The 15,531-nt window shown below is 43.5% G+C and overlaps 1 protein-coding gene across 2 annotated transcripts in view; it reads right to left on the bottom strand.

The window, feature by feature from the left end:
* The window catches only part of Fam98b (family with sequence similarity 98 member B), a 76,974-nt gene that overhangs the window by 13,710 nt on the left and 47,733 nt on the right, over window positions 1-15,531 (bottom strand). For both annotated transcript variants that reach the window (XM_052723982.1, XM_052723983.1), the window contains 3 exons: window positions 7,981-8,197; window positions 2,208-2,353; window positions 1,002-1,136 (listed from right to left, as the gene is read on the bottom strand). In XM_052723982.1, the coding sequence (XP_052579942.1) occupies window positions 1,002-1,136; window positions 2,208-2,353; window positions 7,981-8,051 (352 nt within the window). In that variant the 5' untranslated portion in view covers window positions 8,052-8,197. The remainder of the gene's footprint in view (window positions 1-1,001; window positions 1,137-2,207; window positions 2,354-7,980; window positions 8,198-15,531) is intronic.

Genomic DNA, 15,531 nt, shown 5'->3' with positions numbered 1-15,531 from the left:
AAAAAAATCAGAAAAATAACATTAATACATACATGAGAATTTCTTGAAAAAAAAAACTCTGAACTAATTTACATAAACAAGTATTAACAATATCAAAATGAAGACTAACTTACAAAGAACCAATGGGAACAGCAGCTAAAGAACACCTCAAACTTGAATGACAAATAGCCACTGTTCACTGAATTCTCAAAATAGCACGAAGTTTAACAAAATACACGTTCTAAGGGAGACCCTTAGAGCAGCTGTAGGAATACAAACCGATATATACTCCAAAACTCCCTGAAAAATCAAGCCTCACTCAAGAACCTAAAGGCATAAACTACATTTTATCTGATTCTCTGTGATGTATCCTAGTGCCTAGGGTAGTTCCTGGTTTAAGAGTAGGTGATCAAGAAATGTTTCTAAACTGTCAACCAGTGCCCATCACTACAAAGAAGATGTAGAGATCTTCTCAACAGCTTCATTTCCCAAAGAATTTAAAAAATTAAGTAAGACTGGGCTGGAGAGATGGCTCAGAGGTTAAGAGAACTGATTGCTCTTCTAGAGGTCCTGAGTTCAATTCCCAGACACCACATGGTGGCTCACAACCATCTATAATGATATTTGGTGCCCTCTTCTGGCATGCAGGGACACATGCAGGCAGAACACTGCATTCATAATAAATAAGTAAATCTTAAAAAAAAAATTAAGTAAGACTTCAGAGACGATGAAGTTAACCATTTCATCATAAACAGAGATGAATCAGGCAAAGGAAAACTTGCTAAAAATACAGTAGAAAGCACAAACACAGGGATTTCCTGACCACACTGTGAGTGTTAATGTGGGCTAGTAGAGTTTGTGTGAGAACGTCTGAGACGGTACAATCCTTTTCGTCCAACACAAAGGCCTTTTCAGTGTGTAAGCTATCTGATGTCTCAACGATCAAAGATTAGATTCTGACCTGGAAATAACAAAGGTACGTTGAACACATGTGCTGAAATGTCCCAGGGAAGACAACTTACAGAGAAGTTTCAAGCAGTCATCCTTCTTCGTGAGGCGCTCTTTAATATCTCCTGATACGAGGACCGAGTACGGACAGGCCATCTCTTTTAAAAATCCACTTATCTCAAGCTGGAAGCTCTCTAGATCATCCCTCCCTTTAAAAGAAGTCATACGGATTCATTGAGCGTTTACCACATAATCCACCACTGTAAAATTCATCACAGTTGATTTCCGTTTTACATTCAATCTATATATTTTCACTTTCATCTTTAGAACGGTAACTGCAAGGCTTGGGTGAAAGCAAGCACACAATGTATACACACAGAAAGTGACATCTAAGTTTAAGAACATGAAGGGCATGCTCACAGGATATTTCTACATTTAAATCTTTCATAAGTTTCTTCAAATGGAGTCTCCAGGAAATCAGGTAAGCCAGACACTTTGAGTGTTAGCAACCAGAATATTCAAAAGCATTATCAGAGCAATAGTTATTAACTGATTCCAGGGCAACTGTCCAATTCTACTGTTTCTCTATACTGAGATAATGAATGCAATCATGAATTTTAGCTTCACTGCCATCTTTAATATAATTATGAGGAACCTGCATCATGCTTTAAATGTAGATTATTTTATTTTGTTTCAAATGAATTCTGTCATGTATGATAAAAAAAAGCAATTACTTAAAAAAAATAGCTTTGGAAAAAAGGCTACTTTTTTCCTCAATGAATACCCAATAATTACTCATTTCTCATTTTATCAGACTATCTGAAATTCTACCAGACACAGGAAGACCCCAGGAACCAGATGACGATGAACTGAAAGAACAGTATAAGGTACTAAGAGGTTTATAATCACAATATTTCCATGTGAATCTATGTCCTAAGACAAAGACTTGAGAGTAATATTTAAATTGAGGAGTATACATATTTCTAAAAATTCAAAATGAGTCATAGTGAAAAGCTCCAGTTTTTAAAACAGCCAATTCACACCACCTTTTCCAGATAGGCTGTGATGGCTTACAGTTATGGAGCAAATTTAAGAACCAACTTTGGATTACTATACAAATGAAATCAGACTTTAACAGCCAGTACTGAGGTTCATCACATCAATGATTTTTCCTCATGTAGTGGCGGCACTACTGATAAAGCTACGATTTCTGCACTGTCAAAGTTGCTTTCCTAGAAGAGGGAGGGGTAGACCGGGCGGGGTAGACCGGGCGGCAGTACCGGCTGAAGTGATGCTTTCTTCCAGGCTGCATAAGGACTTTATTTGTGAGCCTAACCAAACGCAGAGCTCTGAAAACTCAGGTGAAGACAGTCCACCCTCTGCTGCCTTGGCGAGTGCCTGCTCTTCTAACAGGGGACCCTTATACCTGGAAAGGAAGAAACAACAGTTTAAAAACGAAGAAAAGTTGTTTTGATATTAGCCATTCCAATGAGTGTGATGAAGTTTCAAAGTTGTTTTAACTTGCATTTCCCTAATTGCTAGGGATGATGAACATTTTGGGGGTTATGTCCTCACCATTTTTATTTCTTCTACTGAGAACTCTATGTTCAGATCCATAGCCCCAGGGGAGGCCAGATGACTCCCTAAACAATATAGGCTGTTGCTATTGCCTTTGGATACCTCTCAGAGGTTGAAAGTAAGCCCCTACTGCTGAAGACACACTGAAGACATAGAACTTGGATTATTTGAACTGAATCTAAGCCAAAGCCTCCTTCCTACAATCTAGCTCCCATGGAACCAGAAAGTACCATACAAGCTGCCAAGGGAGGGAAGCAATCAATAGTCCTACCCTACTGTGACACCTGTGAACCACAATAGTGACCAGCATGACAAGATATCCATAAGGTACAAACTCATGTTTACAGTAACCAACAGCCAGCCATCTAAGTGAGCTTAGGGCCTGCTCAACAGGAAGAAAAGCATGCCTGCTACTCAAAACCTAGCCAGCTGGAGCCTGTCGGGTCACAGTCTTAGAAGAGAACCTGTATCACTTTGTTAGACCAGCATAATTCCTTAACTACATTCTAAATCTTACCCTCATTCCCACAGATAGGTGGAGCTTCTCTCTACAGCAAATGGAGATCATCACAGAAAACCACAACTGGACACATGCAGAGAGCACTGGATTGTGAGGAGCCCGGCCTGACTAGGTGCATCTGCAGCAGAACTCCTGTATCTATGGCTCAGGAGCATCAAGGAAGAGAGCGCACACGGAGTATGAGAGCCAGGATACAGGGAACTCTGCTTCTCTTAGAAATGGCTGCATAAATAAGACCTGAACAGAAGATACCACCAGACATGCTTGCAGAAGGGAGAAACAATCTCATGGGCCCCACCCTAGACTAAGAACTGCAGTCTACGAGTGACTACTGAGAGAACTGGCCTCTCCCAGGGATGAACACTCTGACTGGTTATCCAATACAGTGGTCAGCCCTGAAACTATATACAAACAAACATGGACTCAGCAGGATGTATTTATACATTAGTGTGTAAATTGAGAGAGATATATGTCTAACAACAATAAAAGAAAAGAGGCTATCAATTTGAGGGTTGTGGGATATGACAGTTGCTGGAGGGAGGAAAGGGAAGGGCAAAAAGAACTCTTACTTTGTCTTGTTTACTTTTAAATTCTTTTTTTTTTAATCTCTTACTTTCTCTGGGGGGAGGGGAGCCTCTAGTCCTCTCTGCCATGCCCTGCTGCCTGTTTTCATACATTACTTTATCAGAATATAGACACTTACTATACTGATTTGTGATCGCAGCTGCTTTCAAGGCAGAGCGGAACAGCTGACAATTGTATTTGGCCCTTTGACATTTTTTTTTAGCAATTTAAAATATTACAAATGACACAATACCAAACACTCTTAATAGCCTTGTATGTCTCAATAGTAAGAACTATAGTGAAAAAAAAGCATAAATGCAAATTTCCAGTGTATAAAATAAAGCTAAAAGGACCTATGAGATCTTAACCTATACTATTTATTTCATAGTTATCATTTAAAATATTTCCACAAGTTGTATTAGCCAAGACACTAAATTTTCAAAATGCCTTATATACTACTTCAAATGTATTAGATATCAATTTTCTATACTTACTCTTTCTGCAACTAAGGTTTTCTTCAGCATCACACACGCACAGGTGTTAGCACACTCAATGTAGTGAAAACTACCCAGTTTTCACTCTGAGATTTAAATTGCTCTCTCTGGCTAGTAGAAGCACACTCACATGGCCAATCAGTCTTATGTTCCTTACTTTCCTGACAATCCAGTCAGATATTTCTATACTAGGGGGTTATCTTTAATTCAAAATACAATTTGAGTTCATTCCCAGACAATTCATCTAATCAACAGTTTGATAACCACAGTTCTGATTTGCTTTTTAATTTTTAGGAATTTCTTTTTGTTTTCATTTCACTTTTATTTATAATTTTCCTGTATAATTATATAAAACATATAGTTTAAAGTCTACCTTACAAAATGAGGTACATCCACACAAATCTAGCTTAGCGTGTTTTTGTCTGTTTTTAAACAGGGCCTCAGTGTATATATAGGTCAGACTGGCTTGAACTCACTGAAGTCCAGGATGATCAACTCTCAATCCTCCTACTTCTGCTTCCTGAGTGCTGGAACTATAGGTGTGTGCCCCCACAATCCTAGTTTGCCATCTGAATCTTATCTCCTCTACTCAACTCCCACCCCACAGTTAAACATATTTATTAATATTTGGGGCTGTCCTGCAACTATTTTTAACATAAAAATCAACATACTTCTTTTTCTCTTTGGGATAAAAGGTAGCTGCTACATGCTGTTTGGAAGCTCCCTTAGACACACACAGGCTTACTTCAGACATTTCTGCAGACATATAATCTTCAGGGCTTCTTAAGTTTTTTTCTTCTTGTAAGCCTTTTCTACAGAGAACTTGTTATGCAACCTTGAGTATATAGCTGTATAAAGTAGGTATATAAATCCAGCAGTTACTGATAATAAATCATAAATTGTCTCTACTGCAGTTTTATCATCAAGGTATCAATAATACCCATTCCTCCATAACTCATCAAAGTTGCCGAACTTCTGTATTTTACTACCTATTGAGTAAAAAAATGAGTTGTATTTCATGAAGAATATTTTCAAATCTACATTTTGCAGATAAAGAAATTAAGCCTTGGGGGTGGGGAAAAAAAAAGAAATTAAGCCTTAATGAGATTTAAATAGCAAATCAGGCACAGGCCTAGACATGCATATTTATAAATCACTTAATCTTTGTAGCACTGCTTTAAAGTCTGTATTAATCTAATTCTATAATACCAACAGATAAGAGATGGTTTTCAGATTTAAGCCCAGATGTGACCCCAAACACTCTCCATAAACTCTTGACCTCTGTCCACATCTGTAACTAAATAAAACAAACAGCCTAACTCAGATGATGCAGCCAGGACCAGGCAGAGCTGGGGCTGGGACACTGCACCAGCTAAAGGCTGCTCCTCTACATGCCACTCGAGGCCTTACAAAGCCTCTCACTGAGACTTAAGAGTAAACATTCATTTCTCCACTTACACTCATTTCTACAATAAAGCGATTATCTAAGTTATATATCGGTGGTTATAAGTCATTTTTCACTGAAATCCCGATTAAGAGATTCAACAAAAACTGATCAAATCACCAAAACACTGACTTTGGGGAGAAAAACAAACCCCATAAGCCTCCTGTTACATCAGCCAGCTCTCTCCTCTGAAGCACTTATTATTATAGTTATAAACGGACAACCACGTGTGTCTTTGCACTTAACTGTGAGCTCCATAAAGCCAGGCACCAGTCTGTTTTGCTCACCACTGACTCCTCAGAACAGTGTCCAAGACAAGCCATGCTCCGTAAATGTTTGAACGAAACTGTGGCCCTCACCCTAGACTGTGAAGCTCTGTAACATCTGCAACATTACACTATACCTCTGAAAACGATGACTCGGGGAGTCGGTAGTGTACACCAGACCAGAACCTTTTCATCAGCTATGTGCATGGTTGCCATGTACAACCAGTCCAGCTAGCTGAACTGGGCTGTTCATAAAATCATAGACCACTATAACTAAAGAAGCATGAAATCATGTACTTGAGGATACTCATTTCATGGAAGAGGAAACTGATTCCTAACTGGTTTTCTTTTGTAACCGCTGCATCTCTGCATTGGCCTTCACAGTTTTCCTATTTAAGTCATTCCATTCAATCCTTAGCGTACATGGCAACCTAAAGCACTTTCACTGATAAACTAAATGGTTTCAACACAATAGCAAATACATTATTCACAATCTTCATGGAGATCTGAAAAGACAGTGATCAATTACAACATATATAATCAGTAACATTTTCCACATTTCACCATCATAGAGGGAGTTTTCAAACTTCAAAATCTTGTCCTTGGCCATTCCAAAAAAAAAAAAAAAACCCAACCGTTCTAAAGTGTGCAAACTCTTTTACTTCTCATATTGAATGTAAACTAATGTTCCTCAGCAAATGCCAACATTACAGCAAATTTCACTTTCTTAAACGCTATAGTAGGAACAGTAAGTTGAAGGAATCAAAGGAGGATAAAAACCAATGTCTTCCCATTTCATAAACGCCCTACAAGATCCCAAAATTTTCAAATGTCAGACCTGGGAGTCAAACTGGAGCCTAAACACTTCCGGCTACTTTAACTTAGTATATAATTACATCCCCAGGCTAGGTAAGAGAATTTCACAGAGGTACAAATGGCCCTGGAATTCCCTGGTTCTGTTATTTCATTTAACAAACATTTTACTCAAGATCATGTAAATGCAAGGTTCTATTCTGCTGGGTAACAGCAAAGTATGCATCATCAGAGTGCAATAAAAGTGACAGTTGTGAGCCGGGCGGTGGTGGCACACGCCTTTAATCGGGAGGCAGAACCAGGAGGATCTCAGTGAGTTCGAGGCCAGTCTGGTCTACAGCGCAAGATCCAGGACCGGCACCAAAACTACACAGAGAAACCCTGTCTCGAAAAACCAAAAAGGGACACTTGCTAGGACAATGAAGTCTGAGGGAACAAAAGCACAGCACGGGGCAGGTTGCAAGCTTCTTTAGGAACAGTTACCACAAAAAGAAGCTGCGTGCAAGGAGGCAAACGATTGTGTAGACGGCGCCAACGTGAGGTCAGAGGTTTGTTTATCAACCCTCAACCGTTTGTCCCTTTGCTTACATGTATGCACCCTCCTTTGAACTTTTGCTTCATTCATTTACCCAATCGGTCACTGTTCCCTGTGACAGACCCCACTCTAGTATGTTGCCAGGAATCCATCAGTGAAGAGAGCTGACACAACACCTGTTTTCCGGGAGCTAAGTAAGGTTCACAAGACAAAACGTGGAAAAAGAGCAGGGCTGTGAAGAAAACCAGGTTGGGAGAGAGTAACACTGCGTGTGCAGATCGTCTAACCACCGCCACCCCTGGGATCCTCCCTCATAGCATCTAGCGCTCAGAATTATAAACTGCAGCAGCTAACAGCACTCTGAGAACTGTCCTATCTCCCTGCCTGCCACACAAACACGCATTAGGGAGAGGGAAGGTTCAAATGTTGGGGCTCTCACTCAACTAAAGGCCGTCCCCCATCAAAGAAGCTGGAGTGAGTCCTCCTGAGCCCGGGGGAAGCCAAAGATTGAGTGGCGTGCGACAACAACGGTCCAGAGGCGACTGCGGTGCGGTGCGGCGCGCGCGAGTTCTACGTCCACACCGAGGGCCCCGGAGGCCGGGGGACAGCCGGCTGCGGGGTGAACGTGATGGCCAAGGCAGCGGGACCCAGGCCCGCGCCGGCCCGGCCTGCCCTCGCCGCGGCCGCTCGTCCCGCCGGTTCACTGGGTCCCCGTTAGCAGAGGCCTGTGCACGGCCCCGCACGGCCGGGCCGGGGAGGCGCGCGCCCGAGCCGCAGCGGCCACGCGCAGGGCCGGCGTACAGCCCCCGCTGGGAAGCGGGGTCCGCGAGAACACTCACCCCAGGGCCTCCAGGGTGTCCAGGACGTCCCCCTCCATGCTAGTTTCGGGCCCGAGCTCCGGCCCTCTCATGGTCGCTTGGCCCCAGACTGTTCGTCACTCTAAAAATCCCGCCGGAAACCAGCGTCATCACGCCAAGGTTCCGGGGCAGGTAGCCATGACGACCGTGGAGGAGCACGTGGGTCCCAGGCCTGGAAACAATGCGTGCTTGGTGCAACCTAAAAAGGATGTTTGTAACAATAGACATTTAAAATAATAATAATAATAGTAATAATAATAATGATGATGATGATGATGAAAAATAAGCATATGTTCATAATAAAAGGGCATCTTTGTGTTAGGTCTTATCCACGTGTTAAAGTCAATCTTTTTAGTATCATGATTCAACTCTAGTTGTTGAACACTCCCCCTCCTTAGAGTTTTAATTTTTATGTATGGTGTGTATGGGTGCCATGGGTGTGCTGGTGCCCTGGAGGCCAGCAGAGGGCGTCAGATCACGTCCTCTAGAAGAGCAGCCACCATTCTTAACCAATGAGTCAACTTTCCAATGCCCCCCCTACACACATACATCTCACTTTTTCTTACAAAAAAATCTGAAAAGAAACTATAATTATCTCCAGTAGAAAGTAACAGCATGTGTGTAAATAAGCCCATTGAGCCAACCTATGCAGCAGTGCTCTGGCGTTAATAAGAAATCAAGAGTATTATTTCATTACGAATGTAGAACCAAATAGATGATCTGTTGTTTTTATCTAACTGTAGAATCACCTCAAGTATGTACTCTGATTTTGTGTTGTATTACTGATCATTTATGGATGTATAAGTAACAAAATACAAATAGTAGCTACAAATCCAGATTCAGTAGAAACGTCCTTAAGAAATAAAAGCACCTAACATGCTATCTCCCTCCTTGCCCTCCCACTCTGTCCCTGTTCCAGCTCGACCCTTCCATTTCCCTATGTTCTCATCCCCCACTCCTTGCCCTCCGCCACCCCCACACACACACCCAGTCCGCTCTTGTAGATCTCATCCACTTCTCCTTCGCTGGGTCATCCATGTGTCCCTCCTAGGGTCCCTGTTAGGGAGATACCATGATAGATGAGGACATCATGGGAATAGGAAGAGGCAAGGTGCTGAGGAGGCTCTCAGGAGTCCACAAGGATGACCCCACCTTGGACTGCTGGCAATGGTCCAGAGGGTGCCTGGACTGGTCTACTCTGGTGACTGGTCTATCAAATAACCTAGCTATCATCATAGGGCCTTTGTCCAGTGACTGATGGAGGCAGATGCAGAGATCCCGGCCAGGTACCACGTTGAGTTCCGGGAATCCAATTGATGAGAGAGAGGAGAGATTCTGCAGGCGAGGGACGTTGAGATCAGGATGGGAGGATGTGCAGAGACGACTGGCCACACTAGTGGAAGCCCATGAACTGTGGACTGGTGGCTGTGGAGCCCCCATGGGACTGGAATAGGCCCTCTGGATACAGAAGATGGTTGTTTGGCTCAAACTTTTTTGGAGGCACCCAGGCAGGGGGATCGGGATCTGTCACTGGGACATGGGCAGGCTTTTGGGAATCTGGTGCCTGTGGTGTGATGCCTTGCACAGCCTTGGTGCAGTGGGAAGGGACTTGGACCTGCCTAGGCTCAGTGTGCCGAGCTCTGTGGACTCCCCTTGGGAGACCTTGATTTGGGGGATGTGGGGATGTGGGGTGGCTTGGGAGAGAGGGCTGAGGGAGGGTGGGAGGAGGGAGGAGGTGAGATCTGTGGGTGGTATGTGGAATGAGTAGAAAAAGAAAGAAAGAAAAGCAAAGGCTGGGCAGTGGTGGCACAGACTTTTAATCCCAGCACTCAAAAGGCAGAGCCAGGTGGATCTCTGTGAGTTCGAGACCAGCCTGGTCTACAGAGCAAGCTCCAGGACAGGCACCAAAGCTACACAGAGAAATCCTGTCAAAAAGAAAAAGAAAAAGAAAGAAAGAAAGAAAGAAAGGGAGGGAGGGAGGGAGGGAGGGAGGGAGGAAGAAAGAAAGAAAGAAAGAAAGAAAGAAAGAAAGAAAGAAAGAAAGAAAGAAAGAAAGAAAGAAAAGCAAGGCCACCACATGCCTTAATCCTCATACCCTAGAGGCCGAGGCAGGCATATCTCCACATATCTTTGTGAGTTCAAGGCTAGGTTGGTCCAGGCCAGGCCAGCCAGAGCTACAAAGTAGGACACTGTCTCACAAAACAAATGAACAGAAAAAAAAAGAAAAGAAAAGAAAAGAAAGAAAAACACAAAAAGACATCTTCTAAGAAGCAAATTTAGCATGAATTATTTCCAGCAGATTCATGTCAAGAGGAATCTCGGGGTACTTTGAGTGAAAAGAAAATAATGACAGATGAAAACACAAGAGTGTAAAAACTGATGAAAAGTACTCCTAGGAAGAGAAAAGTGAGATAAATATTGGCTGTTTAAAACAGCAATAGTAATGCCATGTGAAATTTAAAATGTAGAGAGTGTTGGGAGGAGAATTAACAAATAGAGTTAAAGAACTACAGCATCCATCACTATAAAATAAATAATATATGGTAATGAATCAAGGCTGTACAGCATCATCTTTAAGGTATTCAGTAAACAATCATCAAACACAACAAACAACTGAGGGAAGGGGCAAGATGATGCAAAAGATCTGTTAAAGAGGAAGCAAAATGGAAAATAAAATGTTAAACCACGATGTAAGATAGCTGGGTAACAACATTAATGCCAGAAAACACAATTGGTAGGACAATAAGTGTTGTGGGGAGAGATAAGCAGGGAGATTTCATTATTATTTTTTAAGTGAAGAGAACAGAAACCTGTAACAATCATAAGTGTTTGTTTCACACTTAACATCAAAACGTTTAAAAAAGTTCAGAGCACAAGCAACAACCCAAGGGAGTGTTCTGATGAGATGACATGAAATACTGTATCTCTGAAGAGACTCATGATATATGCTATTCAGCAAAGGGATTTTGCCACTGTCTTATCAAGAGCTATACTTATTGTCCTCTTCAATCCAGGCCCTATGACCACTTTGGTCAATAGAATATGGTAGAAATGATGTTGAACCTATCAGGTATGGTCTTTAAATAGTTGTCTATATGCATATATATACATATACATATACATATATATACACACACATTTTGTTATATATACATATATATAAAACAGGCTACCGGGAATGGGATGCCTCCTCTAGAAACCCAACCACAAGGCTGAGATTCTGGGGCCACGTGTAGAGACCAAGTGTCAACATACTGCTTGGTGAACCCAGATAAGATCCTAGGACATAGCCATCATCTTGAGCATCTCCAGCTGAGCCATCAGATGATCAACTATAGTCCTAGGCCACAAATGTCAGTAATTGTGCAAGGTCCAAAGCAAGAACCATTTAGCTAAGCCCAGCCAACTCATAATCAAAGAGATAATGAATATTGTTATTTGAATCACTCAGGTTTGGGGTAATTTATTATGCAGCAGTAAACACTAAAATAACGGTGTTTTGTGTGCTAGTACAAGATTTGAAATCCTTTTGTGGTTCTGCTATTTTGGATATGTGGCAGCTGAGTTCAGCCTAAAAAGATATATGGGGAGTGTGCATAATTATGCAAAGAGTTGCATGGTGAAATTTAGAAGATGGCACATTATCTCTCCCAATATTGTATAGACCAGTGGTTCTCAACCTTCTTAATACTGCAACCCCTTAACATAGTTCCTCATGTTGTGGTGACCCCCAACCATAAAACTATTTCATTGCTACTTCATCACTGTCATTTTGCTACTGCTATGAATCATTGTGTAAATATCAAATATGCATGATATCTGATATGTAACCCCTGTGAAAGGGTCATTCAACCCCAAAGGTGTTGAGACTCACAGGTTGAGAACTGCTAGTGTAGATTAAGACTCAATCATATTTACCTATGTGTAAGGAAACTGAGAGATACACTCTTCCTGTGTGCTTAGAAAGAACAATACATGATTGGGAAGACACTGAATTGTCTCTGCCACAATATTCTCTTAAGACTTATCCCTCCAGTTAAACTATCCAGAAATCTATAGTTTGATCATATATCAAATCTAAATTTAAAGTGACTCAGAGACCTAAATATAGCCAAAAATCAAAACCTTGTAAGAAAACATAGGGAGAGTCTTAGAGATCTTAAATTAGGCAAAGATTCCCAAGATATATTACTAAATGCACAATTCAGGAACGCAAACAGGGATAAGCTGTGCTTTATCAAAATTTATTTTTGTTCTTCAGACTATTAAGAAAATGAGCTGGACATTGGTGGTGCATGCCTTTAATTCCAGCACTTGAGAGGCAGAAGCAGGTGGATCTCTGTGAACCGAAGGCCATCATGATTTACAGAATGAGTTCCAGAACAGCCAAGGCTACACAGAGAGACCCTGTATTGAAAAACCAAAAAAAAGAAAGAAAGAAAGAAAGAACAGAAGGAAGGAAGGAAGGAAGGAAGGAAGGAAGGAAGGAAGGAAGAAAGAAAGAAAGAAAGAAAGAAAGAAAGAAAGAAAGAAAGAAAGAAAGAAAGAAAGAAAGAAAAAGAAAAGAAAATGAAAAGCAAACTACAGACTAATTTTTTAAAAGGCCTGTATCCAGAATATATAAAGAACTATTAATAGAAGACATCCATGCCTCTACCCCCATGCAGTTCTGCTCAGATGGGGACTAGCTAGCCACAGTCCAGCCAGGGTCCTCAAGGCCATGGCCTGAGGGAAGACATCCATGGTCCCCATTATAAGAAGCAAATATGTGATGGAGAAATGGGAGAAAAAGAGAAGTGGAATGGTTCATGTGCTGTGGAAAGAGGCAGAAAGGAAGAAGTGAAGAGGAAGATGGTGAGGAGTAGGCTGATGTTGGAGACCTGCTTGTCACTTGGGGCTATGGTGATGTCCATTCTGGGCTGCTGCCAATGGCCATTTCTGGGTTCCTGGTCGTACAGCAGCCAGGTTCTGTGTTGATGTGCATGACTCCTGTGCCATTGAGAGGCATGCTGATTCCAGTGGTCTGGGGCACCACCTGGAACTATGGTGACAACCAAACCCAGGTTGCTGCTGAGGACTATGTCTGGGTCCATGGTCCTACCACGGCTGAGGTCTGTATTGATGTCCATGGCCCATGTTGCCACCAAAGGCTACATGAGTCTGGGGCCTGGGCCATAACCTATGGCCTTGTTAGTATCCAGGGGCCATGCTACTGCCAGAACCATCCTGATCTGAGTGGCCAGGGCTACCACTTAGAGCTAGGATGTCAACCAGGCCTAGCTGCTGCCTAGGGCCATGTCTGGGTCCTTGGACCATCTGTAGCTGGGGTCTGTGTTGAAGTCTGTGGCCCAGATTGCCACTAGGGCCCACATGGAATCTAGGGATTTGGGCCACAGCCTGCCACCTTGTTGGAGTCTGGGAGCCATGCTGTTGTTGTTGGTATTTTGGCTCTTTTGGGGGGCCCACCACCCAGCTCCCAAATAAATCACGCACAGAGGCTTATACTTAATTATAAATGCCCGGCCTTAGCTTGTTTTGTTTCTTGCTAGCTTTCCTTAGTTTAACCCGTCTGTTTTTTGCCTCTGGACTTTTCCCATTCTCTTACTTCTGTAAATCTTACTCTTACTCTGTGGCTTGCTGTGTAGCTGGGTGGCTGGCCCCTAGAGTCCTCCTCCTTCTCTGGCTACTTCTCTTGATCATCCCAGATTTCTCCTTCTATATATCCTGTCTGACTGCTAGCCTTGCCTATTTCTCTCCCCTGCCTCACTATTGGCCATTCAGCTCTTTATTAGACCATCACGTGTTTTAGACAGGCACAGTAACACAGCTTCACAGAGTTAAACAAATGCAACATAAACAAAAGTAACACCTTAAAATAATATTCCCCAACATCATGCCACAGCAGGGGCCATGCAGATCTGGATGACCTATGCTGCCCCCTGGAGTCATGGTGTCATCTGGGCCCAGGCTGCTGCCAAGGACCATGTCTAGGTCTATAGCCCTATAGCAGCTGGGGTCTGGATTGACATATGCGGTTCCTACAGCCACCAAGCCAATGAGGATGCCCAGGGTCAAGTCAGTCACCTAAGTCCAGGTTGGTGTCTGAGGGCCATGATGCATGCAGATCTGAGTGTCCTGCATTGATACCCAATGCCATGGTGATGTCCGGGCCAGAGCTGCAACTAAGGGTCATGTCTGGGTCCCTGGCCCTATTAATAGCCAGGGTCTGTGCTGATATCTGAGGCTTCTGTTGGCATCGAAGGCCATGCAGACACACGAGGTCTGGGGCCATGTTGGTGTCTGAGAGCCACACTGCCTCTGAGGCCCATGCTGATCTGAGTGACCTGCACTGCCACCTGGGGCAGTGGTGACATCCAGACCTGGCTGCTGCCGAGGACCACGTCTGGGTCCATGGTCCTGCCGCAGCTGGGATCTATGCTGAAGTCCAAGTCCATTATTTCCACCAAAGGTTACATAGAATCCCAGGGTTGGGGCTGCAATTGGAGGCCTTGGTGGTGTCTGGGGCCACACTGCTGCCAGAACCATCCCAACCTGAGTGGCCAGTGCTTACACCCAGAGCCAGGATGTCATCCAGGCCCAAGCTGCTGCCAAGGGCCATTTCTGGATCCGTGGTCCAGCTGCAGCTGGGGTCTGTGTTGATGTCTGTGACCCGTGTCACCTTGGAGGCCTTAGGAACCATGGGAGATGATATCAGAGGGCCATGCTGAGCCAGTCCCGCCCTTCACTGGTCCAGGGAAAGCTGGCATTACCTCTCACTGGACACTGCAGCAAGAGCTGGCCCTGACCCTCACAGGAGAGCTGGCCCCTGCACTTGGGAGAGATGACCCTACCTCTCACCACAGGCAAAGTGAACTGACCCTGAGGGCATGGGCATAGGGGAGCTGACTCCGCCCCTTTGCCTGAGGCAGGTGACCCCAATGGCCTGGACTGACCAGCTCAGCTACCACCCAGGCCCACAGGCAGGCCTTGGGTTGGCCCATCCTAACATGTACCCATCTAGGACCAGCTGGAGCTTGAAGGGACTGGTTCTATAGAACAAAACCTGCAGGATCCCTAAGACTCAGGGCAGCCATAGGATATCCCAGAGGAGTTCCAGTGAGGATCCAGTGAAGATGGTGTACCAGAAACCAGAGGCCTTGAACCAGATCAGTGACTCATGGCAATGAACATTTGCTAGTAAAGCTGGTAGGACAAAAGGGTCTATTGTGTGACACACCATGGCTCCCAATGCCACAGGATAAATGAAGAGATGTTGGAGAGGCAGGAAAGAAGAAGTGAAGAGGGTTTTTGTTTGTTTGTTTGCTTGCTTGCTTTGTTTTATTTTCTTTTGTGGTGGGGCTCTGCAGGGGTGAGGGGAGGAGATGGGGGGACTGGGAGATAAGCAGAATTGGGGTGCATGATGTGAAACTTCCAAAGAATCAATAATGAAGTTAAATTTTTTAAAAAAATCTATTAAATCACAATGATTAAAAAAAAAAGTGTCCAGTCTCCAAAAAAGCAAAAAGGTTTGAA

The sequence above is a fragment of the Peromyscus californicus genome, unplaced genomic scaffold (genome assembly GCF_007827085.1).
Source record: "Peromyscus californicus insignis strain IS unplaced genomic scaffold, ASM782708v3 Scaffold_7__1_contigs__length_154581171, whole genome shotgun sequence".
NCBI classification, from domain to species: domain Eukaryota; kingdom Metazoa; phylum Chordata; class Mammalia; order Rodentia; family Cricetidae; genus Peromyscus; species Peromyscus californicus.
Note: the sequence above shows the minus strand (reverse complement) of the source record. Positions and strands in the feature narration are given on the sequence as shown.